This window comes from Micropterus dolomieu, linkage group LG23 (genome assembly GCF_021292245.1).
Source record: "Micropterus dolomieu isolate WLL.071019.BEF.003 ecotype Adirondacks linkage group LG23, ASM2129224v1, whole genome shotgun sequence".
Lineage (NCBI taxonomy): Eukaryota > Metazoa > Chordata > Actinopteri > Centrarchiformes > Centrarchidae > Micropterus > Micropterus dolomieu.
Window position 1 is genome coordinate 34,424,528 of NC_060172.1, and position 24,373 is coordinate 34,448,900.

The window sequence follows — 24,373 nt, forward strand, 5'->3', positions numbered from 1 at the left end:
CTTCTTCTAAACCTCACTTACTTTTGCCTGTGAGATTTGTTTGAGTGTTTCACCCATCTGGCCTGCACAAACTTGCTTGTATGCTAAGAAATTGCCATATAAGGCTACCTGTTCTGCTATATTCATTCCCAAAAACGATGGCAAAAAAACATCTTGCTAAAGCAAAGTGGTCCATGACTAAAATGTGAGGCAGTTAAGTCAATGTGACCGTCATGGAGATGGAGAGAATACATTCCATTATAGGTGATGTTGCACTGTCAGGTGTTACAGTAATCACATAGGTGTAGTGCGAAGAAAACCAGAATGTCAATCTGCTCGTAGGAGTGCGTCCTGCATCATGCCCACTTTATTGGATGAGGCAGATATTTTTAGTGTCACTAAAATTTTTTAAAAATATTTCTACAGCCTATAACATCTAGTGGTTGCATAAGTCCATCCATCCATCCATCCATCCATCCATCCATCCATCGTCAACCGCTTATCCTGCATACAGGGTTGCGGGGGGTTGTATAAATCATTTAACATAATTGTGAATGGGCACATAAAGGGGTTTACAAGCACACATTGCGTGTTATGACCTGTTGTGTAGAGGCTAGGCTGCTTGTGTACCTGTGAACGTTTTCCATGGCTGCTACTTCAGCGAGGGCTGCCAAGCTGAAGAAAGCAGGTAGCTCTTGCGGTGTGGTGCTCCTCTCTGCCTCCTCATCTCTGGGATTACTGTAGCACCCTTTTTCATTGCATAAATTCGGTTGGGGTAATGGCTTCTTATCCTGTTCCTGGTTCAGGTCCCTAGTTTTGTCCTCTGTTACAAAAAAGAAAAAGAAAATTCTCAGGAACACTATTACAAATGACATTAGCAGATCATTAAGGTCCCAGCACGAAACATGAGGATACCATTGTAATGTAAGGAAATATTCTTTTTTATTCATTTTTGCTATCTAAAAGTGCTTGAAAACTTTGCACACATGTCAGAATTGGCGAAAATGTACATCTCATATGGGTCTCGAGCATGGCAAATGCTCCCCCTATAAAATTTCAATGAAGCGAAATGGAGGTGAAACATAGCACGGGGGATCCGTGCTATGTTTCACCTCGATGTATATGTTATGTCAGAAATTTGTGTCCTCTTACATTGAATCTTTTATGCATGATCTTTTAATATTATCATTACTATTATTGTTATAGATATGCATTGTGTTTTTATCCTTAACCTTTCCTCTCCTATACTCCTTATGTTGGTCTGTCCACATTTACTAGGGTTTAGGGCAGAGCTGTGAGATTGTTTTGGTGTTTTCCTCTCTTGTCGTTCCTCTCCTCTCATTGAATGTTCATTCAAGGCTGAGATAGGATCTCTGTTCCCCAAAACATAGAAACCTAGACCGTGTAAATGATAATTCATCCCTTTGCTCGGGGCCAGACGCCCGAATCCGCCCTAGGCGGCAGGTCTCTGGACCAGCTGTATATGTGTTTTAGTACTTCTCTGTTTATTCTCTTTTGTTATATAAATTCTTCAAAGACAACAGTTGGTTGTTACTCAATTCTTTGCTCAACCCCTCACCAGGAATATAATTTCCATGACAGTATACACTTTGTGGCACATGTATCATCCAATGACACACAAAAAAATATTCTAAACCCAACAGGAAGTCAGCCCTTTTGATTTCAAAGTGCGATTTTAGACCATTTTCACAATTTACAGGCTCTGTACTTTAAAGTTTCAGTGTGTAATATTTAGGAAAATCTACTGACAGAAATGCAATATAATATCCATCGCTATGTTTTGAGTGGTCTATAAAAACCTTACATAATGAATCGTTAATACAATCATCTACATACACCGCGGGTCCCCTTACATGGAAGTTGCCATGTTGCGGCGTATAGTTATAATACTGTATAACTATATATAACTAGTGGGTAGGGGACACAGCACGTGACGTTTAACTCCTTTGTGAGGCGTCCAATACGCGTGATAATCAAAGGCCATGTCTACCAACCTTCAGCAATTGGGCCGCGGTGCGACCCGACGAAGCGAGGGCCTGTTCATCACCGCTTGCAGCTTTAATTTCATTTGTATTTCTTTTTCAGATCTATGAAACAGGAACTTAATACTTTCACTTAAAACATTTTGATACATCAGTGTCTGCCATGCTAGGAAAAGTCACTACTTTTTTTTTTAACTTGTTCTATTTAGTATCTATTTACTTTATTAAGTATTAAATGTGACTTTCAGAGTTCTGTCACTTGCCTCCCATCCAAAGCAAAAACATATATGTCAAGTATAAGTACAAATTTACACATAACTTGTCCAGGCAAAACACTTTGTATTGACCAATTTCAACTTAACATGCAGCTTTATTTTGAATATGTCACTTTTGATGATGGCTTGAAGTAATCTTTTTAGCTTTAATAGCTTTTGGACAGTTTGTCTCTAGCTCCAGTTACCTTAGTCCTTTTTTTTTTTTTTTTTTTAAATACAGCTCGTAAAGGAAGAGTGAACTGGTAAAGAAATAAAAATAAATAACATTTAAAAGAATAGTATCCAACAACTGAACAAGAAACAAGTTATTCTAGTTCTATTTAAAGTATTTATAATTTTAACATACAATGGTACGTTCTGGCTAAAACATGGGACTCTTTATGATCATGAGACAGAGCTGGTTTCTAATCCAACACTTACTGATCAATTGCTCAATCATTCATCACTCACCCTCGACTGGAGACACACTGCCATCAGCGGTGCGCACCAAGTGTGTGATCTTGGTCTTCCTAGCCTTCCTCTTTTGGCTACCAACTAGCATCTCCATACTAGTGTTGCCCTGGACATCTGGGCACAATATGGCAATGGGGGCACATGATTTGGCTTTTGAAGCTGAATCCAGCAAGGTGGAATCACTCTGTACCACTGTTGTGGAGAAAAGATCAGAACAGATTTTTGACCTTTGCACATAGGCAGTAATTAAAATTCAGTCCTCTTATTAAGGAGGTGAGTTACAAAGACAACAGCTCTTTATTAATTTGTTCAGTATCATTGTGATTAACCAGATAAAAGTGTATTGCAAATTCTTCATGAATATTTCTTATGAATATATCCATGTCTTCATAATATAAATGGTGCAAGATGGAAAATTACAGTACATAGTACATACATCTTTAAATCTCAACAAAGACTCTTCTTCTGGGTAGCTAAGCCTGGTTTACTACAGATAATTGCCCCTTTGGGGCTTTGAAGGTAAATTCTATAATTCAAGTTGTTTTTTTCACCAAAGGGGATTTAAAGCAATAAAGTAGATATTCAAACAGAAATGTGGTACTGGGTAACTGTTAGAGGACTATGTTGTATACCTCTGAAAATGTTCATATCCCTGCTTTAAAATGCACAAACATCAACATTCTAGTTCACCTTTGTCCACTGCACCTGGTTTGTCCTTTTTGTGTTTGTGCTTCCTAACAATCTTGTGGAATGAAGTCTTTTTCTGAGATGGAGATGGCCCTGATATAGCAAAAAAACAAAGAAAAAAAGAGCATGGAAATGCTATGTTATGGAGTCCAAATGTTTTTGTTTTAACACAGAGAGATCCTGAACAGCAGAAGTGTGGAAAACATGATTCTACAAACAGGTGCAGAGTGGACCATGGATGAGATGAAGGGATATTAAAGAACAGTCATTGTGTTAATTAAGTAGAGAAATTTCTGATTTTGTTCTTACCTTTTCCAGCTTTGGAGACTTCCCCTTGGACAGTGGTGCTGTCCATCTTTTTCTTTTTTGCGACAGCAGCCCCCTTCTTATCAAATGTCATTGGGCTATACTGTGGCAAGCTGTTAAACTTCCTTTCAAACTCCTCCTCCAGTTTCCCTAGGCTGACAAGTGAAGTTAAATGTTTAAATAGGTGAGACTATAATCAACAGCCTAATCTAACCTTAAAAACAAAGCAGATGCTAAGCAATCTTTTAAGTACATTTCTCTACAGCAATGGGTAAAGTGTCTTGGTGTAGACCTACAGCAAGAGCATCAAAACTACTTTCCTTCTCACTAAAGTGATACGCATACTCCAAATGTGTGCGGCATAGTTTCCATATTACCATTTAATATGACGTATTAACGGAAAATATGATTAAACTCCTTAAAATCCAAAGCTTTTTTGTAAAAGTGTCAGTACCGTAAGTTTTGGACAAAAAAAGATTTTGTACACAAGGCTATTCTGCAGGAAACCCATTCATCACCAGCAGGCTTGTCAAGTTGTTCATCACGAGTGGACTAAATTTTGTTATCAGTTTAGCAATTTATTGTTTATTTTGTTACTTCTGCTACTGAGAGGATGAAACTCAACCAAAAACACAACTCTTTACATAAAAACTCCGTAATACAAACTTGTACATGTACAATGTCTTTCCGGATGTGACTTGAATGATGAAATTACTAGATTATTGGTGGTGTAATTATAATGGAATGTGACATGTGCACAGACATGTTCAATCTGGCTGGAATTCAAAATCACCGACCAGTTCATGTAATATTACAGTGCATTTATAGTACTTTTTAATCTGGGTGTTATTCTAAATTGTGACTATGGTCTGACTATGGGAGAAACTAATAATAATAACAATGGCTCAGACTCAGAAACCGTTTAAGATGGTTTCTGTAGTAAGCTGCAATGCATTGCGCCCAGGCCACACCACCTAACTCTACCTGTGCTGGACGGCTACCTCGCTGAACTGCTGCGGCTCTCCTGCTGTCGTGTCCACACAGACAGCACTGCTGCAGCCCTGTCTTTCTACACTGAGTTACAAGTGTTACAATATAAATTGTCAGATATTTCAAATTTTCCAAAGCGTGTTTAATACAAGGCAGACAGAAAACATGAAAATAAGAACCAAAGCAAAGACATTCTATCATTACCCTGGAAAATTGTTGTACTATAAGCTAAGAGGAGACAAGACTCACCCCTGTGAAGATTCATCTTTGGACTTGGACTTTTTCAGCTTCTTGGGGTTATTAGGTCCCATCTGAGAAACTGTCCAGCTGTCATCACTCCAGTTTGCATCATGATCAGAAGCCCGGAAAGCGCCTCTTTTACCTGCAGATCATTCGTTAATATGTATTACATACCTAACATATAGACTGGATTTTGCCCGCTACATTTATTAATCACTTTGATCTTGAATTAAAATGGATACCTCTGTCAATATTGGCTCTCAGTGAAGTCAGCATTCCCTCTGAAACAAGGGTTTTATACAAAGCACCTTTACAGCTCCGCTCTGACTTCCTGGCGCCGCGGCTCTCTGTGCTGGACTCACAGGTCCCTTCACTCGACCTCTCCTTCCCCTCCTCTTTCAGTTTAGCAGGCGAGGGGCTGCAGGGTGAGTGATAGGGTTGTGCCATGCTGCCCTGAAGGTCTATGCTTCCTAGATTTGCTTCTTCTGCCTCCATCTTGGGATTAATGTCAGTCATCTCGTCCTTCATCTCCACCTCACAGGAACTGTGCTGCCCACTCTGTCCACTGTCATCCTCCGTCTCCTCCTCCTTTTCTTTGACAAAGGTCTTGACTTTGGGCTTGCTCTTTTTTTTGGGCACACCAGAGTTTCCAACCCTAGAACTGCTCTGGATCTTCTTCTTGGACTTCTCCTCTGTGTCCTTCCAGGCTCCTTTGGCCACTGCCTCAATCGTGCTGAAGACACTGTCCACATTTGATTCAGCCTGGTTACATTTCTTGATGACCTTCTTTGCCGAGCAAATGATCTCATCGTTATCATTTGACTTTGTCACCTCTTTTTTCTTGCTCTTGTTTTTGACACGTGCATTTTGGCTGCTGAGTTGTGGGGGAATGGCATCAGTGGAGGTAGAAGTGACAGAGGAGAGCAAAGGTAAGTGGGCAGATGTGCAAGAGGAGGGACGACAGTCATCCGTGTCTGCTTTCTCCTCCTTGATCTCTGACTTGACTGCAGTTTGCTGGAGAGAGGCTGTAGCAGAGCTGTCCTCAGGCTGAGATACGACAGTGTCCATCTTTCCAGCTTCAGATGCTAGGCACATCTTAGCAAATACAACAAAACAAACTCAATGTTAAACAAATTAATATAAAATTACAAAGAATCTATGCTCCAAATAATACATCTCTACATTTAATTTCAATATCCCCCCCCCCCCATAATGATCAAAGATGTCTACTAATGGCATCGTATATGCTTTCCTCAATTTTGTTCTAAAAATCTTTCTATGCCGAAATGCTTTTTCCTCCCATTGGTGAAAAGAAATTGCTTTACAAATCCTTACCTTTCATAAGCAGACATTTATATAGACTTATATGTGGGTCTACTGATGGTATTACTGATTGTCATATAATCAAATTTATGCCAATAATTGACAGTTTAATATGTGAACCTTTTAATTTCTGTCAACATGCATCATTTAATAAACTGCAGTAAACACTTCATTTTAAACAGTTACCTTTTGAACTATAAAATGTACTATATGCATAAAAGGACAACAAGACTAGGTCGAAACCTAGTAGTACACAGCTGGACCGTGTATGGTCAATGTGCTATGTTGCGGCCAAATTGTCAGTGATAGTGTCTATAAGTGAATTCCTGGTACTATTTGTTGTTGTAGTATATTGTAGAATATCACATGATTAAGCTTCCAGCTACCAGTCCAAAAAAGTTTCCACATATATTAAAGGTTCATTGTGTAATATTTCTGACGATCTATTGACAGAAATGCAATATAAGATCCATAACTATGTTTTCAGTGGTGTATATAAAGACCTTACATAATAAACCGCTATGTTTTATTACCTTAGATGAGAGATTTCTAGCTACATAACCGCGGTTCCCCCTTCCATGGACGTTGCTATGTTGCGCTGCCGTGTTTCTAAGTAGCCCAAAACATACAAATAGAGCTACAGAGCGTGTTTCGCCACTACGTTCTTCTTCTTGTAGAATTCTGGCAGTGTAGACACTCATCACTACGTTGAATACATACGTTCGAAGAAGGAGTAATGATATACAGCAGGTATCGGCAAATAAGTTTTGCATCGGAGAAAATTTTTCAACCACTAGATGGTGAGTGAGAATATAAGGCATAATATTTGACAACATTTCGTGTTAGGTTAGCACAGTTGGTATTTTTTTTTTCCCCCTCTCTTCAACAAATTGATTGTGCAGAGACTGTTTCTCATCCTCACATTACAGCATGTGCTGCAGTTTGTGTTCCAGTGTTGGATCCGCATCAATCAACCTACGGACACTTAATCTCCCCAGTATCTCCAGGCAGAGGACATTTAGGGGAATCACGTTTTCTGACGGCTCTATCAAAGGTGTGTCAAGCAGGCTACAGACTTTAATGTCGTAAAGTAAAAGTTCTTAATTCAACTCGCACATTTATTTTGCAGGCAAAACCACTAAAAAGGAAGTGATTATGCGAGTAACTGTTGCTGTCATGACAGAGATCTATTTCAGCACTGCAATCAAAGAATTTATTTATTTATATTTTTTGCCATCAAAAGCACCATAATCTGACCGCGGGCCAGATATTATCTCCCTTATGACCCTCCCCCCACCGTTACTCAGCCTGCCTACATTGAGTGAGAGAGAGAGAGAGAGAGAGAGAGAGAGAATTATTATTATTGTGAAAGTTTGATATTTTAGTAATTGTTGTTTTTACATTTGATACCGATTTTTATTTTCTTTTTAATCAATTAAAAAGAAATTTTGTCTATTAATATATATACACACACACGTTACTGTTTCATTTATTTATTTTATTTTTTTATATATTTTTATTTTTTAACAAACACACACTTACTGTTTTATTTATTTATTTAATTTAAATTTTTAATATTTCTTCTTAACGCAAACACACACACACACACACACACACACACACATATGCTTTGATTACTTGTTTAATGAAATGTATGGGGTTGATTGTTCTTATGTAGTATATATGATGCTTTGGCAATGTTGTTACACATTCATGCCAATAAAGCTAATATTAATAGAAAGAAAGAAAGAAACTCAGGGCTTGTCAGCAACTACTGAATTGTCCCTAACAAAATTGTAATTAAAACATTAAATGTAAATGTTGCCCATCAGTTTCTAGTCAATGTATTTGCTACACAAACAGTTAACAGTCCACCGCAAAGTAGCGACAAAATAACATGACACACTGACCACGACACAGACACCTGTCGCTCTCGTTACTGTCTCTGTCCTCCTCACTCAGAGACACTTTGGTCTGTTTGACTGTCTCTCTGCTCCAGGATCTTTCTCTCTGAAGTCGCTGTGAGCTGAACTTTCTCAGAGCAGAAGTTTACATTTGTGTGGATGAGAGATTTATGTCTGATCACAAGTCTTTTCGGTTTCAGTTTTCGACCGCTGATGAAGAGCAGTGAGTTTGTCTCTTCGAGTAAAGTCCCAGACGGGCTTCGTGCAATAACGCAGTGTAACGCACCGCAGAGGGGCAGGTTGATTTTGTTTAAATATAATGACTTCATTCTCATTAGATTGCAATTTTTGTCTCAAAATATTATTCTGCAAATGTCAGAGAACACAGATATATGGAAGAGATTGTTAAGGAAAGTTCTGAATATGCACAGAAAACATGCTGAGCTGGAGGAGCTGTTAAAGTCTAGGAGTTTATAACTGAATTACAAGTAATACATTTGTCAGTGAAAATATACCACATGCACATTTAAAGACTTTACTTCAACATGTGTTGTTGCAAAGTTGATCTACAGGAGAATCTGACAGCAATACATAATGCCTGAACGCCTTACAGCATTATATTACACTATACATTTATATATTTTGAATTGTCACCTGGCATCTGAATTTTGTGTTTCCTTTTATATAAATAGACATTTCCTCAATAAATTCACCAGAATACAGGAAATGTTAAAAGCACATATTTTTCAGGGAGAGGACCCCAAACCCACCCCCCATTAATATTATCAGTGATAATTATAATCAGTAGTAATTATTACATTATTATAATCATAATATTACAAAAGTATTTGCTGGCTATGATATTTATTAATTAAAATGTAGCTCAATGATTTATAGGTAAAGTAAGTATAAAGATAGAGTTGCTGTGCGTTTTTTTGTGTGTCAATACAAGTAGAGGTCATTTACTGTTGTTTTATAGACTTACTTTTGGTAGGCGGCTGCAGGGGGCGGGGGAACAGGTGAAAACATGAAAGATTTCTGGGCTGGGCTACATATATCGTTATTGGGATATAAAATGACATATATCAGGATATGAATTTTTTGTCATATCGCACAGCCCTACTATCATGTCAATATAGACCAAAGTCTCTGAGGAATGTTTCCAACACCTTGTTGAAAGTATGCCACGAAGAATTAAGGCAGTTCTGAAGGCAAAAGGGGGTCCAACCCGGTACTAGCAAGGTGTACCTAATAAAGTGGCTAGTGAGTGTATAAAGCTGCAATGTGTTACTTGGGATGAATTGTGTGCAAACTGGCAAATGCCTTACCTCAGCAAGCTGGAAGAGAGCGGACTGTCTGCACGGTTTTCCTTCAGGTGCCGCAGAGAGAGATGACTGTGTACATACAGTAACATGCTTTGTCACCTGTTGTGTTCTTTATAACATCACACTGCTTAGCTTCTTCAGACACTATTATTATTCAGCAGAATTTACTTTCTACAACAAATTTCACCATGTTTATTGTAATAAAAAAAGAAAGATTACACCTACGGCCTGTACCACAAAGCAAGTTCAATTTAGTCTGGCTCTCTTTGGGTTACCTAGATTCAACATTGGTGACCCTGGAAAAACGGTATCATGAAGCTGGTTATCAACTGGCTCTGTAAACTCTTTTTTTGTTTTCCAGTCAGGCTATGAGCACGTAAAAATGTAGGGAAGTAGTAAATACAAATGACATCATCAGAATCATAAATTTCCTCAGTACTTATGAGATGAAACTGTGACACCTGGTGGAAAATGCGGTTATAGCAACAGTAAAAACTGCTGGTGAAACGTAAACAACATATTCACATAAGGCTCAGGCCAAGTGTGGGTATTATTAAACATGCCTTGAATGTGTTTTATGCATGAGTATTTTTGCTTTTTTGTCAGATGACGAACAAACAAACAATTGACGATACATTACATTAAAAGTAATGTAATACTGTTTCGGTTGCTAAAGCAGAGAGGAGAGACCAAAGGTTGTTAATGCATGAAACGGCCATCCGACTGAAATGCTGTATTTATAATCATGGGAGCTAATTAACAGTGTATTATCTTACAGTTATCATCACTAAGGCTACGTTCACTCTGCAGGTCTTAATGCTCAATTCTGATTTATTGCCTGTTGACTGACTTCACATTATTTTTTAAATGTAGCCCATGTCAGGGATAATATTAATATGACGTCACATGCAGCAGGCTGTTCTTCGAAGTAAAAATAAAGGCCACAGAGGTTAGCGTCTTTGGTTTTATTTATGGTTCCGATACGATCCTCATATTTAGCTTGTACAGAAGTGTCACCTTACTGTCCCTCCACTGACCACCTCGATTGCTGCCATCCTCTATGTTTCTGTTCACAGCGGCGCCTGCTAGCACAGAATTGTGACCACCATCGCTCTAGAGTGACGTCCGAGACACATGAATTCTGATCTGACTGTCCAGACTGAGGTCATATTTCAAAAACTCCGACCTGTATCTGATTTGGACCACATATGAAAGTCTCCCAGATTTCCAACTGGAGAAGATCAGATTCCATGACATTTGGGTTGTTCACACAGTTATAAAAAAACATGAACATTTAAGTCACATATGAGCAAAGAAATCTGATTTGGGTCACTTTGGCCTGCAGTCTGAACGCAGCCAAAGTCAACTCACGCTATTCTGAGCTGTAGTGATGAAATAAGAGTCAGGAATCCTGTCCTATCCTGAAGAGCAAAGCAGTTCAACTGACCTATCAATTTAATATATATCGCTCTGTATTACTTATTAATTTATTGTAAACTCTTGTCAGAATCCGGTAGGAATGATGACTCAACTTTCCCAGTGATCTGATGGGTCAGTAGTCAGGCTGTTGAACTTCTGAATTGAACCTGCTCAGGAGCAAGTTAATCGTGCAGCAAAGGTTCCAATAGTGAGCTACCGTGTTTAAAAATTAGCCCGCTTTGTGAGAACAGAAAACTGAGTTAACCCGAAAGATAGCTGGATAATTTACTAATGTGACTTAGTGGTACAGGCCCCGAGTGTTGTTGTCTGGCAGATTATGTGATACCTTGTGGGCAATACAGACTTTTTGGCCTGAGGGGGAACCTAAAATATCCAAGCAGATCATTTTCTTGCCATTTATTACATAGACAGTGATGGTTTTGGTTTGTATTAAAAGTAATGACTGAATAAAGTCAATATTGCACATTCACTGGAGGAGCTCACATTGGATAGAGCTCACCCAAATGTAATGCAGTGGTTTTTAATTAAATGCGATGCTACGACATGCCAAAATGTGAAAAAGGTGTATGTGGCAACAACTGTATGATTTATGCATATTAATAATACTGTCATAACACAAAATGACTAGAAAGGTTGTAGATATAGTCTTGGAATATAAATAACTCTCTCCTGAGCATTCATCACTTATGAACTGAAATTCAGTCATACCTCTGCCAGCGGGGAAAGGGCAGACTTGACCCTGCTTTCAGTATTGTCAGGCACTCTGTTCGGTATTGTCCCAGACAACATCTGTAGATTGAAAAAGTAAGCAAAAAGTAATTAGTTCTGCTGCAAATGATTACATAACAAATCAGTGTTACAGTGGTTTAAGCCAATCACCATTCAAATCATCAATTGAGAAAAGCACACAAGAATAATAGTTCTGAAATTACCAAAATTAAAAGCACTCATTATATAGACCAACCCATTTCAAAATGACATTTATGATATAAGATTCTAATTATCGATGTGTTAACATGCAAGCATAATTTTAATAATGCAGCTAGTAAAGGTGGGATTCTTATGTACTGCTTAATCTATAGTAATACATCATCATTTATTTGTTTCTTATAAATAACAAAGTAACTACTAACTATAGCTGTCAGATAAGTGGAGGTGATATAAAAAGTACAATATTTGCCTTGACATGTTGTGGAGTAGAAGTAGAAGGTAACATAAAACGGAAATACTCAAGTATAATGAAAATTGTACTTAAGTATAGTGCCTGAGTAAATGTACTTACTTACTTTCCACCACTGTCTACTGCATGGGACCATGTGCCAGACGAGGTATAATGTTGTTTGTTAATGGTGATGCACTGGAGGTCTTAATAGATTCATTTTTAACTTTTAAGCACATATCTCTGTGTAGTCAGTTACCTGTTTTAGGTAGATAACACAACCTGAAGGTCTAAAATGTACATACATACACCCACCCACACCCCCACAGACACACACACTTTCTCCCTGTAAATATATTATTAGGAAGGAGAGAAATGTGGTCTCTGAACGCACCTCTTCCTCATCCCCTGGAAAGGAGTTCCCTTCGCTGGCTGTGTCAGGTAAACTAGGTTTAGTGCAGGAAGGGATCTAAAGAGGCAACAATACTGAGGTTAGTTGGTAAAAAAAAAAATTCAAAAGCATACTGTAAAAACTTGAAACTAAACAAAGTACCGAACATCAGTACTTAGTGCACCCATTGGTGGCCTCCCACCGCGACCTACCTCTCTGTTTGTGAGGGCATGTTCCCCAGCTAACAGCAGCATGCTAAGGCCTCCCATCTTTGTAGGATCTGACAAAGAATGAGAGCAGTTACAAAAACAGTCTTACATTTTTTCATCTTGTCACTGAACAAGCTTGTATTATACACACCTGCCATGGCAAAGTTTAACTGTGGCACGCTGTCAGTTTTGGGCACTTTTTTGGCAGTGGTGGAGTCCTTGGACGAGTTGGAAGAGAAGGGCCAAACTTTTTTGCGGGGGTTGCTGACTGGCTGACAGGGAGAGCTCTTAACTGGTTTGCTGGTGGTGGGACACCACTTGTAGCCCGGGTTTGCCTTCATAAAGGCATCCTTGTACTGAAACAACATCCACAATTGATTTGGTTACAAGCAAAACCTTAAAGCCCCTGGTTTCAAATCAAACCTTCAGAGTACTGTGACATTCAGTGTTTCCCACATATAGACTTTACTTAGGCGGGGCACCCAGGTATATTTGGTGACCAAGTTTAGAATTTTGCATAGTAACACAGAGAGAGATGTTATTACGTTACAAGACGTGGACATGGTCGATATCTTACAAGCTTGGACCAGGTAAAGCCACAGCGAACACCCCAGTGCAGATGTCATTCAGTACCACGTTGGTTTCAATCGTTTTGATAGGCTACGTCATTAACAAGCCTACTCCATGTGAGGCACCCCTGCTGCTCTGAAAACAAATTGCAGGTGGAAAAATTCTAAAGGGGAATTCTGTGTCTTTTCGGCCACTTTCTAAAACATACTAATGATGGAGAAAGTCAGAGCAGACACATACAGGGTGGGAAATAATGTAACAGCACAAAGCAAATGTGGAGCAATCTGTTTATACTAGCCTATAGGAGGGCTGCAGAATTAATCTAAACGCAATGTTGTCATGTGCGATTACATAACTGCAAAACGTGTGCGATTTAATAAAACAGTACAAGTCTTCTGTGTGTGCGCTGCAGCCTGCTAATTTTCTCCTCTTGCATGTGCCCCAACAGATAAGCCTACGTACAATGAGAAAAATAATTTATGAGCAGTGTGCGAGTAACTTTTAGGACAACAGCCTACCATAACGCCCTCCCCACCCCGCTGCTAATCGTTCAAAACATAGCCTGACTCGCCACCGGAGCACCGAGAGAAATGCCGGTGCTGTGGTCGCTCTGTGACAGAGAGACGTCGTCAGCAACTGAAGCGGTAAGACAAAAGAAGACTGGGAGAACATGAGGAAGGTTTTGGGTTTGGCTCGCTGCCATTTAACGTTAGCAGTATCGATGGCTTTTGTTGTTCAACATGTTCAACCTCAAACTATTAACAAGTTAGTACAAATTAGAGACCAATGTACCTTTTTCCTGCACAAGGATTTTATAAAAATAACCCTCAGAAATGAAACTGGAGCTGTAACTGGATTTAATATTCAACTAGTGGTAAAAAAGTATACTATTATTTGAAATTATAATGAATGTAGTATTTAATATATTATTGTTATACTAGCAGTATACTATTAACTAAACTTTATACTCTTTATTTAATATACTCATGTACACTCTGCATTAGACAGATACATTGAGCCGGTGCCAGGATGCCAATATTTGCTCCGGACATTTAGCAGGACAATTTTTTGTGGGCAGCATCTCTATCTGTGTGTGTGTGTTTTCCGCAAAACTCATTTGTGGAAGAAAGTGAGAGCCAATCAAAAGCAGAGGAGGGGCGCTGGATTTATACTCCTATAGTGACTTGAGCTATGTCGTTGGCAACACACGTACCCTTGCATTTCGTACGTTGGTGTGTGTGTCGCTCTGCAGTTACACCGCAAAACACGTTAGTTGGCAGTGGAGATTCTATGTTCCACTTTGTTGACTTCTGCCTGTGAGCTAGCTAACTTTTGGTTTAGCCCTCCACTAACTTGAATGGGGGTAAAATAATTATGCAGCTCTTCTAGATTTTCCAAATGTTATTGAATGAATGGATCAAATTCTGAATCCTGAGGGTTATGATTGGTTGTGATGCTCTAAAGAAAGTATCCACCGTTTTACCGCTCTTGTTTGGCCGCTAGTAAAACTGGCTTCAAAGCACATTGCACTTCCAGGGAGCACGAAGGAAATGATGCTACCACGCCGACCTATCACAGAATTTTCAGTTTGTCAGCACTTTAATTTTTGTTTAGTTTTTTTTTTTACAATGGCAGCCATTTTTGTTTGTGTTGTGATAAAGACCTGTATGTGTTCTTGTTTGCAGTCATTTTTACATAACTATCAGTGTGTATGGGAATTAACAGAATTTACTGTTATGGCGCTGAAGGTGCTGTGAAAAATGTGGGTTCACCTAAATTTAGTGGCAGTTCACCTAAATGAAAAATTTAGGCGCAACTGTGCATCCAATGCAAGTAGTTAGTCTGGAGCCCTGGACTGAGAAATAGGTTTCCAGGGCCTTTAAAATCTGTTGTTTAAGTTGATTATTCTTCTGCTTTGGCTTTGCTACTTATGTGACATTAAGCTGGAATAGTACTTTTATTTACACTAGTAAAGTGCTACATGACAATCCAGGAGCTTGTCACCAACAAAGTTGCACCAACTGAAAGAATTATAATGTACCAAATTGAAACATTACTACTGTAAGAGACGGTTAGACATAATAGTACAGATGCCAGAGTCAAAGCGCAGTCCCACCTCCTTGGCCATGTCAGTGTACTTCTGCTTCTCCTTGGGCTCTAGCACAGCCCACCAGTCAGCCAGGATCTTCGTTGCCCCACGGTTGTCCAGGCGAGGGTGTTCCTGCCGCACCAGGGAACGGTGGCGTTTGCAGAAGAGTAGGAAGGCATTCATTGGCCGCCGTGCCCGCTGTTCATTCGAGTCCTCCTCCACTTCCTCCGTTGTGCTTCCACACTGCATCTGCGAGCCCTGGTCCTGAACACACAGCGGTGGCTGCTGATGACAAATTCATTAACCGTTAGCTGCGGTGGTGCACCATGTTTTCCGTGATCTGTTGTTCAGTTCACAGACACAGGTTACCATCAAACACACTCACCTTCTCCAGCTCCTCTTCATCCTCTTCTTCCTCCTCCTCAGAGAAATCCAGAGCCTTCTTGGAGAGGAGGGGGTGCCACTGCAGGCATTTGCGTTTGGGGCGCTTGCCAGTGACCTCCCCTGCAACAGGTGGCTCCTTACCCCTTCCTCCACCCTTCATGGTACTACCGCACCTAAGAAACAGCAGATTGGGCACACCTTAAGACCATCCAAGGCTATTATTAGTTATGTTATCAAATGGAAGCAAAGCTACACTGAATAGTGTAAGGTAATGTGCATGACCTGGCCAGAACATTTAATGTCTTAAAGCAGCTTTGCAAAATCCGATATAAATGTTAGTAATCACATTTTGACTGCAAAAAACTTTTGCTGTGACCGTTAAAAACCGAATTTCTGAACCCTGTCCAGTGATTTCCCCACAGAGTTGTGATATTTGCTGTTTTGTCTAATAGCTAGGGAGCATTCCTTAATTATAGTTCATGAATGATGAACACCTAGTGTCCGACAGGTGGTTGCACTAATGGTAACGTGACCATGTCCACTGACGTGTCATTCCTTGGCAGACCAAGTAACCACGGCTTCATCTCATAGTAAATAGTGGAAATTAACCAACAGTAACATAAAATTGTCTGAGAAGGAGCAGGAAATTAAAAACTGAAATGTTAATCCGTAGCTAACATAGAGAGGTGGAAATCTGATTGTACTTTGAATTTTTATGTCCTCATTAATTAAATGGTGGGGAATGTATCTTGGCCTTAAACTCATTCTTAGTAAGAGTACAGTGGGTTGCCTGCTAATCGGAAGATCAGCAGTTCAATTTGCGGCTCCTACAGGCTCCATGTGTAAGTGTCCTTGGGCAAGATACTGAACCCTGAATTGTATTAATGTTAGTTTCTGTTTGAGCACTTAGGTAATATTATAAATATGTGTGAATGCGATGTAGTGTAACAGCACTTTGAGTGGTCAAAACACTACAAAGATACAAATACAGAGCATTTACATTTAATCATTTTGGAATTCTCCGGAAGCCCATATTTCAAAAACATCTTAATAAATATTAACAATTCTGATACTGAGATGCGGATCTGTAATAAATTCACTTTAAATGTCCTTTTCACACACGCTTATCAAAAGTAAGTTAAGTGAGTTGAGCTTTTGAATTACTGGTTTCCAGAATTAGTGAAAGAAATTCAGAACACTGAAATGGGGGCTGATCTCGGTCTCTCAGAAGCAGCTGAAGGCATTAGAAAATGGCTTGATTTAAAGCTAAAAGTCTCTTTAATCCGAGCTGCAGCTTCTGTCTATATTTGGTTTATTGTAACATGAGTAAGGGAGCTAGTAGGGCTTGGCAATAAAACAATAATGATAATTTTCCTCAATATCAATATAATAAAGTTCAATATATCGTCAATGAATAATTGCTTTAATTCATTTGAATCACAAACAAATTTGCACTTAATTTTTCTATAAAAATATTTATTTTGTTGAAAAAAAGAGGCCTGAAAAAAAAAAAAAAAAATAATTGTTTTTAATGTTCTACCTCAGATTTGTGAAGCGATCCACTGTTTGGCATCAAGTGTTCCATTCTGACCATAAAGAAAAGTTTAACCACATAATTAACCATCTGGTTTCTTCAATTTTCACTCAGGAGCAAAAATCTGCCTTTAAACTTGAAAGAAAGAATGATTTGACATATATCGTGATAATTATTGATATTGAACGATATGAAATGGTTTTTTTGTGACAACATTTTTGGCCGTATTGGCCAGCCCTAGCAGCAAGTGAGGAAGCCGAATTATGCCCCCATTGACCAATGAGAAGAAGTGATACCAATGAGTGCTCTTATTATAAAGCAGCTCCCGGAAGTGTCACTGAAGTCACCAGGATTTGGGACATTTAGAACTTTATTGGAGGATCTGTTGGAAATCTTTCCGAGTAAAAACAGTTACGGACTATGCAGTCACACAGAGCTGCTGGCGCTTAGTGCAGTATACATGTAGCCTATACAATTCCACACTAATGTCATAAATTGTAGAAAACAGAATGGAGTAATTACAATTATCAGAGCGCTACAGTAGAAATGAGGTTTCATCTTAAAATAGGCCAGTGTAATTTATAAAACTCAGCTGCTGTTTTTCTGCTATATTTTGAGAGGACAAAACTGCTGCAACACAACAAAGCAGTGATCATTTTGGGGTTAAAGTAAAAAGTTTAAATCAAAATAGGTAAGCGAAGGATCGTCGCTGTAAGTGTCCCCAAGGTTAAGGCTTGCATATATATATATTTTATATATTTAAAATGTTTGTCACTGCATATGAACCTCAACAGATATAAATGAAAAAAGTTGCATGTAGGTCTATATGAAAGATGAGAAAGGCCAACATAACTTAAAAGTGTTGGTTTTTTTTCCCCACATATGATATCAGCTTACAGATCTATTTTCAAAAAAGTTGGCAGGCTGTTTAAAATGTAAATAGGAATAAAATGTGATGTTTAAAACATTTAAACCCCATTTTTAATTGAAAATAGCACAAAGAAATCTTATCAAATGTTTAAACTGAAAATTGATTGTTTTAGGAAAATTATAGGCCCATTTGTTGTATTTTAGGTTTTATAACGCACCAAACATTTTCAGTGGGTAACAAGTTGGGACTGCAGGCAGGTTTAGCACCCTGACACTTTTACTACAGAGCCATGCTGCGGGAATACGTGCAGAATGTGGTTCGACATTGTCTTGCTGAAATAAACAAGGCCGTCCCTGGAAAAGATGTCGTCTACTTGGCAGTATATACACATTACTCCAAAACCTGTATATATTGTTCAGCATTAATGGTGCCTTCACAAATGTGCAGGTTACCCATGTCGTGCACTAATGCACGCCCACACCATCACAGAAGCTGGCTTTTACACTGTGCACTGAGAACCAGTCGGATGGTCCCTCTGCTCTTCAGCCTGGAGGATGCAGCGTTCATGATTTCAAAACTTTGCATAGTGAAGTTTCTACTTGCATTTGTGGATACAGCGACGATTTTTGCAGTCTATGCAGTACTGTGTGGGGGCCCAAAGGTTGAGGCCATCCAGTATTGGTTTAAGCCTTGTCCCTTGTGTACAGGGATTTCTTCTGATTCTCTGAATCTTCTAATGAAATGATGTACTGTAGACAATGAAATCTGCAGATTCTTTGTAATGTTCCATTGAGAAACATTATTTTTAAATTCTAGTCTATCACAGAGCGCTGAGCCCCTCTCTATCTTAACTTCAAAAAAAAAAAAAACATTGGGATGGTCTTTTTGTTACTAACCTGTTGCCAGCTGACCTAATTATTTATGAGATGCTCCACCAGGTGTTTTCTTTTAACATTTAACAACTTTTCCAGTCTTTTGTTGCTCCAGTCCCAACTTTTTTGAAACCTGTTGCTGGCATCAAATTCAAAATTGACATTTCATTCTCAAACAACAATAAAATTAAACTAGTATAAACATTTGACAAGTTGTCTTTGTGCTATTTTCAATTAAATATGGGGTTTCAATGTTTCACATTCACATTCTGTATCTCTTTTCATTTTACACAGCGTGACAACTTTTTTGGAAATGGTTTTGTACATTGATATATCAAAAATGTATCAGTTGTGAAAATTCAAGCCATCTAAAGTTCTAAAGTAGTTCAGGATTACAACATTGTATTTGGGGCTGCTGGTTTTCAGATGACACCACTGAGCAGGAAACGGAGATACTTTGAGTGACATCACTGACAGGTGGCACCCAAGCGGAGACGAGAATCCGATGCTTAAGTCCCTGAAACCTGCATTCTATTGAAATGCCAGCAGGGGGCGACTCTTCTGGTGGCAAAAGAAGTCCGGCTCCATTAGAAATAAGTAAACACTTTCATAATGAGTTTATGGTCTCAATCGCTAGTTTCAGGTCTTCTTCATACAACATGATGTTCATTTAGTACATTATGCTCCCATTTAGAGGAATATAGACTATAAAGCAGAGTATGCTTCAGGGCGGGATAATCTATGATTGACAAGTTGTTACCATGGCAACATGTCAATCAGGCTAGAGGCGACTTGTACCCATGGCACTGTGTAAATTTAACCAGCACCGTTGAAAAAGCTTATTAGCAGTCGGCTGTTCACTTTCTCTGGTGAGTACATTTAGTTTTAAGACTGTTGTTCTCTAGAAAAAGTTATCAGCCCTGTTAAAATGACAGTTAACCTGAATTACAGATGCAACTAGCTAAGCAAGCTAGCTAGCTCCACACACGGCCGTTAGCTCCACCGTCTCGTCCAAATATGGTCACGTCCGGTGCCGCTGGTTGCAAAAACTCAACATGGCGGCGCCCTATCGGCCAAACTCGACGCTTCAAAGCGGCAGTCCACAAACCAACAGGTGACGTCACCATGACTACGTCCACTTCTTATATACAATCTATGGTGGCACCACTGTAACTTTTTTAAATAGTCACTGGGGGACTGTACCAACCATGGGCAGTGGAATTGTTGAGGTCACTATTCAGAGCATGCTTTCCACACTGAGAATTCAGACTCTCAAATAAACTGATGACAAGAGAATGTATTGCACTCACCAGCAGGTAGAGAGTGGCCCAGCCCACATCTTTGTTTTTGTTCTGGTCGTAAGAAAATCATTTGTTCCTTCCTTTAAGCACTATTTGAATTTAGAGCAAAGTATACCACCTCCTTACACACAGGTCCAAGATGTGAAAAACTGTCAAGTGACCCAACGACAGGGAAGAAACCCTCACATGACTAATGATTTAAATCTGACAAAAAGAGTATGGAGAAAATAGGCTTCCTCAAGCTGTTGCGGTTGACCAGTGGGCAACAAGCAGTCACAGGTTACTGGTCATACAAGAGCTGCACAAGATCATTAACGGACTCTGTGCTTTCTTAGAGCTCTCCTTGGCAGGTCTGTGTTGTAAAAAAAGATAACAGGACCAAAGTCATGACAGAAAGTGGTCAGTTAGCCAAAGACCTCGAAAAACTCCTGCAGGCAATCAATTCGATAGCTATGTAAGTGTTTTAGAAGTGAAATATTTCCTTGATTCTGACATGTTACTATGTTTATGATGAAAGGGTTACATAAACAATTTGGAGAATTGAAGACATAATCAGACATCATGGAGGCACCACAGTACAGTAACTAGGTTTGCTGTATGGACAGTGTGTCTTTGACCCTTGTACCCCTAAGTGTCTCCTAATGGACTGAAGCTTATTCTGCTGCTGTACTCATTTTAGTCATTCAGCAGAACAATGTCAAAATGTAAATAAGTCAAATAAATAACTCTTTCCCCCTGTATTCACCTCTGTCTCTAACAAAACCAACAGAGGGTTGTATCAGAAACATGCACCTATCACAGCTATGTTCTTTCACTGTTAGCTGCAGTTCCACACATACAGCTGAATTACTTAACATTGATATTAAGCATCTCTGTTTAATTTCCTTTACTGATTTTTTTCCTCAACACTTGTTCTGGATGTCTCCTAAACATGACACAAATGAAATTAGCAACCAAGAATGAATGACTGAATGGCTGCCTTCTTCTGGACATCATCGAGACCAGATTCCAGTGTTTGTATGTATAGATGTGGAGTGGAAAACAGGGATACTTACTGAAGAAAAAACTATGGAAATGCTGGATGAGTGATGAAGATGAATCTGCCACAGCCTTTGTCATGCAATGACGATGACCTATAAAATACAAGACACCGCTCTCAGTCATGCGTTACACTGTCATCTCTGCAACAATTTTCCAACAACAGGAGCTCGGCTGCAGGGCACATGTGCGCAAAGCAACTTTAATCGATCATTAGTGAGTGACACTACATAGCACAAGACATCCTCAGCTTCAAAGTACGGTGGGACATTTTGTCTGATCTGATTACCGATCACTTCAATCGTGCAGTCGATCCGCCCTTGTGGCCAAAAGCAAAACATGTAGGCCAAAACCCTGAGACCACTGGATGCATTGCATACCACGTTATACAGCTTAAATTAAGCAGGCACAGTTGCAGTTGGTATTTTGCTGCGTAGAGGTTTAGTTGTGTTCCCAGGTAAACCGCTGATGCCCGATCGGACTGCCTGTTTTGGGAGTGAAGTCTTGCGCTAACGTTACTGGATCTGGCTTCACACGCACAATAACAGCACAAAATGTGTGAGCTATGCCAATAAAAGACCCGTTTGCCTACCTAATGTGCTCCTACCTCTAAGCATACATTTTCATCTCCGTGCAAAATGTCGAGCCGAGCTCTGACAAGACAGACAAGCCGAATGAGAGTCCATCTTGCTTCGGTTTGGAGGAGAAACCCCAAGTACAGTACAGTAGTGGGGATATTTCACTCCTGTCAAACTCTCCGATGACAATGTCGTCGAAATGTCTCCCACTCCGAGGTCAAAAACCCACAATGATTAATTAAACTGGGGATTTTCTGTGCAGGCACATGCATCTGTGGGCAATGTTTTGCTGAGCAGGAACTGTTAGCTCCATTTTCTAGCAGTGTTACTAGGAATAAAAGTAGCTAGTTAGCTTGCTAGCGCTACAGCCTGCTAACTAGACGTATTACGGTTTTAAAAATGCAACGGTTTCCAAAACAGTATAAGCTTCTTGAACAGCTGCTGACAAAACTCACAGATTTAGCTGTGGGCAAAATACTTGTCTGTGCTGTTGCAACTGTTCGTTTCCATACAACGCAGGTTTGTCACTGTGTATTTGATGCGGATAGGAAGAGGGGGGGCAAGTCATACCACCTCACTGAGAAACAGTTGCTTTGCCATTTTACACGGCGATTTCAAACAGGAGTGAAGACATATTTAAGCAACACAGTAACAGTGACAACAATGCTTGGTCTATAACACTAGTTATCAATGAAATGTCGATAGGAAACAAACAAATTCAAAGAGAAAAGCCGGCGGACATCATGTCCAAAGCAGCGATAATTACAATTTTTCAGTGACTGACTGAGAGGTTGACAAAATAGCGACCGCGTTTTAACGAAAAATCAATAAAACCACAAGTTCTCTGTCATGAACGTCTCCTCAATGTCTAAACCAACCTCTAATATCCTGCTCAGGTATCGGGGGGGGCCTCTCATCATTGGTGCCGTCCACCTTATTAACTTATTGACACATCATAACAGTTCAGCACTAGCTGTACTAAACACAGCCGCGTCAAGTCCACCCAAATGACACCCGCGCAAACCGGATACAGCGATTTTGCACCAAAATAAAAGCAATTAAAGCGACGAATCTCTTCTATTAAGCTACCAATGTTCAGGAAAACTTAAGCCCAACAAATGAGTATGACTGGATTCTGTCTACATAGCAGATATTCCTTCAAGTCGTGCAAACATTGGCCTATTATTGTAAGTCAGTGTTGTTCAGCTCTGATATAATGGTTATTATACATTCATTAGTACATACAGTACATGATGTGTCTCTCAATACAACATTGTCTCAGGACCTCTCACCAAAATCTATTTTAAAAGAGCATTTTTCAAAAGCAAAAGTTGTTTTGAAGTAAGCCTGGTGTTGGAAATATTTAGCCAAGTTAAAGGCCAGTTTAATATGTGTAGTACCTTTCAACAACAAGGTAATTCAAAGTGCTTTACTTAAGACATTTGAGCCATTATGACAAGATATTAAAAAATACATAGGACAATAAAAAAAAAAAAAAACACAAAAAAACACATGTAAGTAGGATTTTAAAAGAGTAAAATAAAATACATAATAAAAAGATTCTAAAATAGAATAAGATTAGGGATGAGGATCGATACCCAGTTCTAAAAGGACCCGGTTCCAAAATTTCTTAAAATCCGAATATGAATAAGGTCCAAGTTGATCAATATTGCTATCAAGACCTATATTATATGTCCTATTATAAAACGTTACGTCTCGAGCATCTAATTTAAGTTGAAACGCTGGACGATGGATAAGAAAACGAATGTTTTTATTGATGGCACCGAAACGCGGTATTCAGGCTGCAGCCTCTGCTGCTCTCTGTCGGCTACATACAGACACACAGCGGCCAGCAGAGACGCCGCTCGCTCGCGGTGGAGGCGGTGAAGTTAAGTTAGCTCCCAACTACTCGATTTGCCGACAGCTACGCTCATTACTGTAAGTACGTGCAAGTAAGAAGACAATACTTTATCAATACACCTGTGCGTAGGGTAAACATGTAGAAAGGGTTAATTTAATCATCTCTGTCCTCAGTCTGTCATCCTGTATGTTTTATACAAGCACAGCTAACGTTAGAATGTTAGAAACAAGCTAAAAGAAAGCTGTGTGTCTGTCCCATACACTGGTCTCTGTAGGCACACTGTTAAAAACGCAGCTGCTCCTTTGACCAGGTAACGTTACCTGCAGGCAGTGAATAACAGGAAGAGGAGGGACTGATACAGGCTGATGTCTGAGTTTTTCTTCTTTCTAAACACATACTGAGTTTGTTTGCTGTTGTAAACATTAATGTTGTTGTATTTAAAATATTCAATTCTAATCCTATAATTAATTTAAAAACAACCAGGCAGCTAATATGCACACTTCAATATCTGTTTATAACCAAGTCATAATATCTAACAATGAATATTTTCCTCATACAGTGCAGGCCTACCTCATGCCCCTTTGGTCTGGT

At 39.3% G+C, this 24,373-nt stretch overlaps 1 protein-coding gene across 11 annotated transcripts in view; it reads right to left on the reverse strand.

The window, feature by feature from the left end:
- The window catches only part of LOC123963270 (HMG box transcription factor BBX), a 34,701-nt gene that overhangs the window by 4,318 nt on the left and 6,010 nt on the right, over positions 1–24,373 (reverse strand). For 2 of the 11 annotated variants that reach the window (XM_046039996.1, XM_046039991.1), the window contains exons 2-16: positions 21,361–21,438; positions 15,729–15,900; positions 15,371–15,628; positions 12,836–13,040; positions 12,688–12,755; positions 12,479–12,553; positions 11,634–11,714; positions 9,489–9,554; positions 5,176–6,028; positions 4,943–5,075; positions 4,688–4,777; positions 3,707–3,858; positions 3,401–3,490; positions 2,708–2,902; positions 610–802 (exon numbers count right to left, since the gene is read on the reverse strand). In XM_046039996.1, coding sequence (XP_045895952.1) covers positions 610–802; positions 2,708–2,902; positions 3,401–3,490; positions 3,707–3,858; positions 4,688–4,777; positions 4,943–5,075; positions 5,176–6,028; positions 9,489–9,554; positions 11,634–11,714; positions 12,479–12,553; positions 12,688–12,755; positions 12,836–13,040; positions 15,371–15,628; positions 15,729–15,887 — 2,618 coding nt within the window. In that variant the 5' untranslated portion in view covers positions 15,888–15,900; positions 21,361–21,438. Of the gene's footprint in view, positions 1–609; positions 803–2,707; positions 2,903–3,400; positions 3,491–3,706; positions 3,859–4,687; positions 4,778–4,942; positions 5,076–5,175; positions 6,029–9,488; positions 9,555–11,633; positions 11,715–12,478; positions 12,554–12,687; positions 12,756–12,835; positions 13,041–15,370; positions 15,629–15,728; positions 15,901–21,360; positions 21,439–21,632; positions 21,765–21,935; positions 22,309–22,376; positions 22,415–22,799; positions 22,920–24,373 lie in introns of those variants that run through there. The other 9 variants (XM_046039997.1, XM_046039998.1, XM_046039990.1 and 6 more) reach the window with 9 other exon arrangements.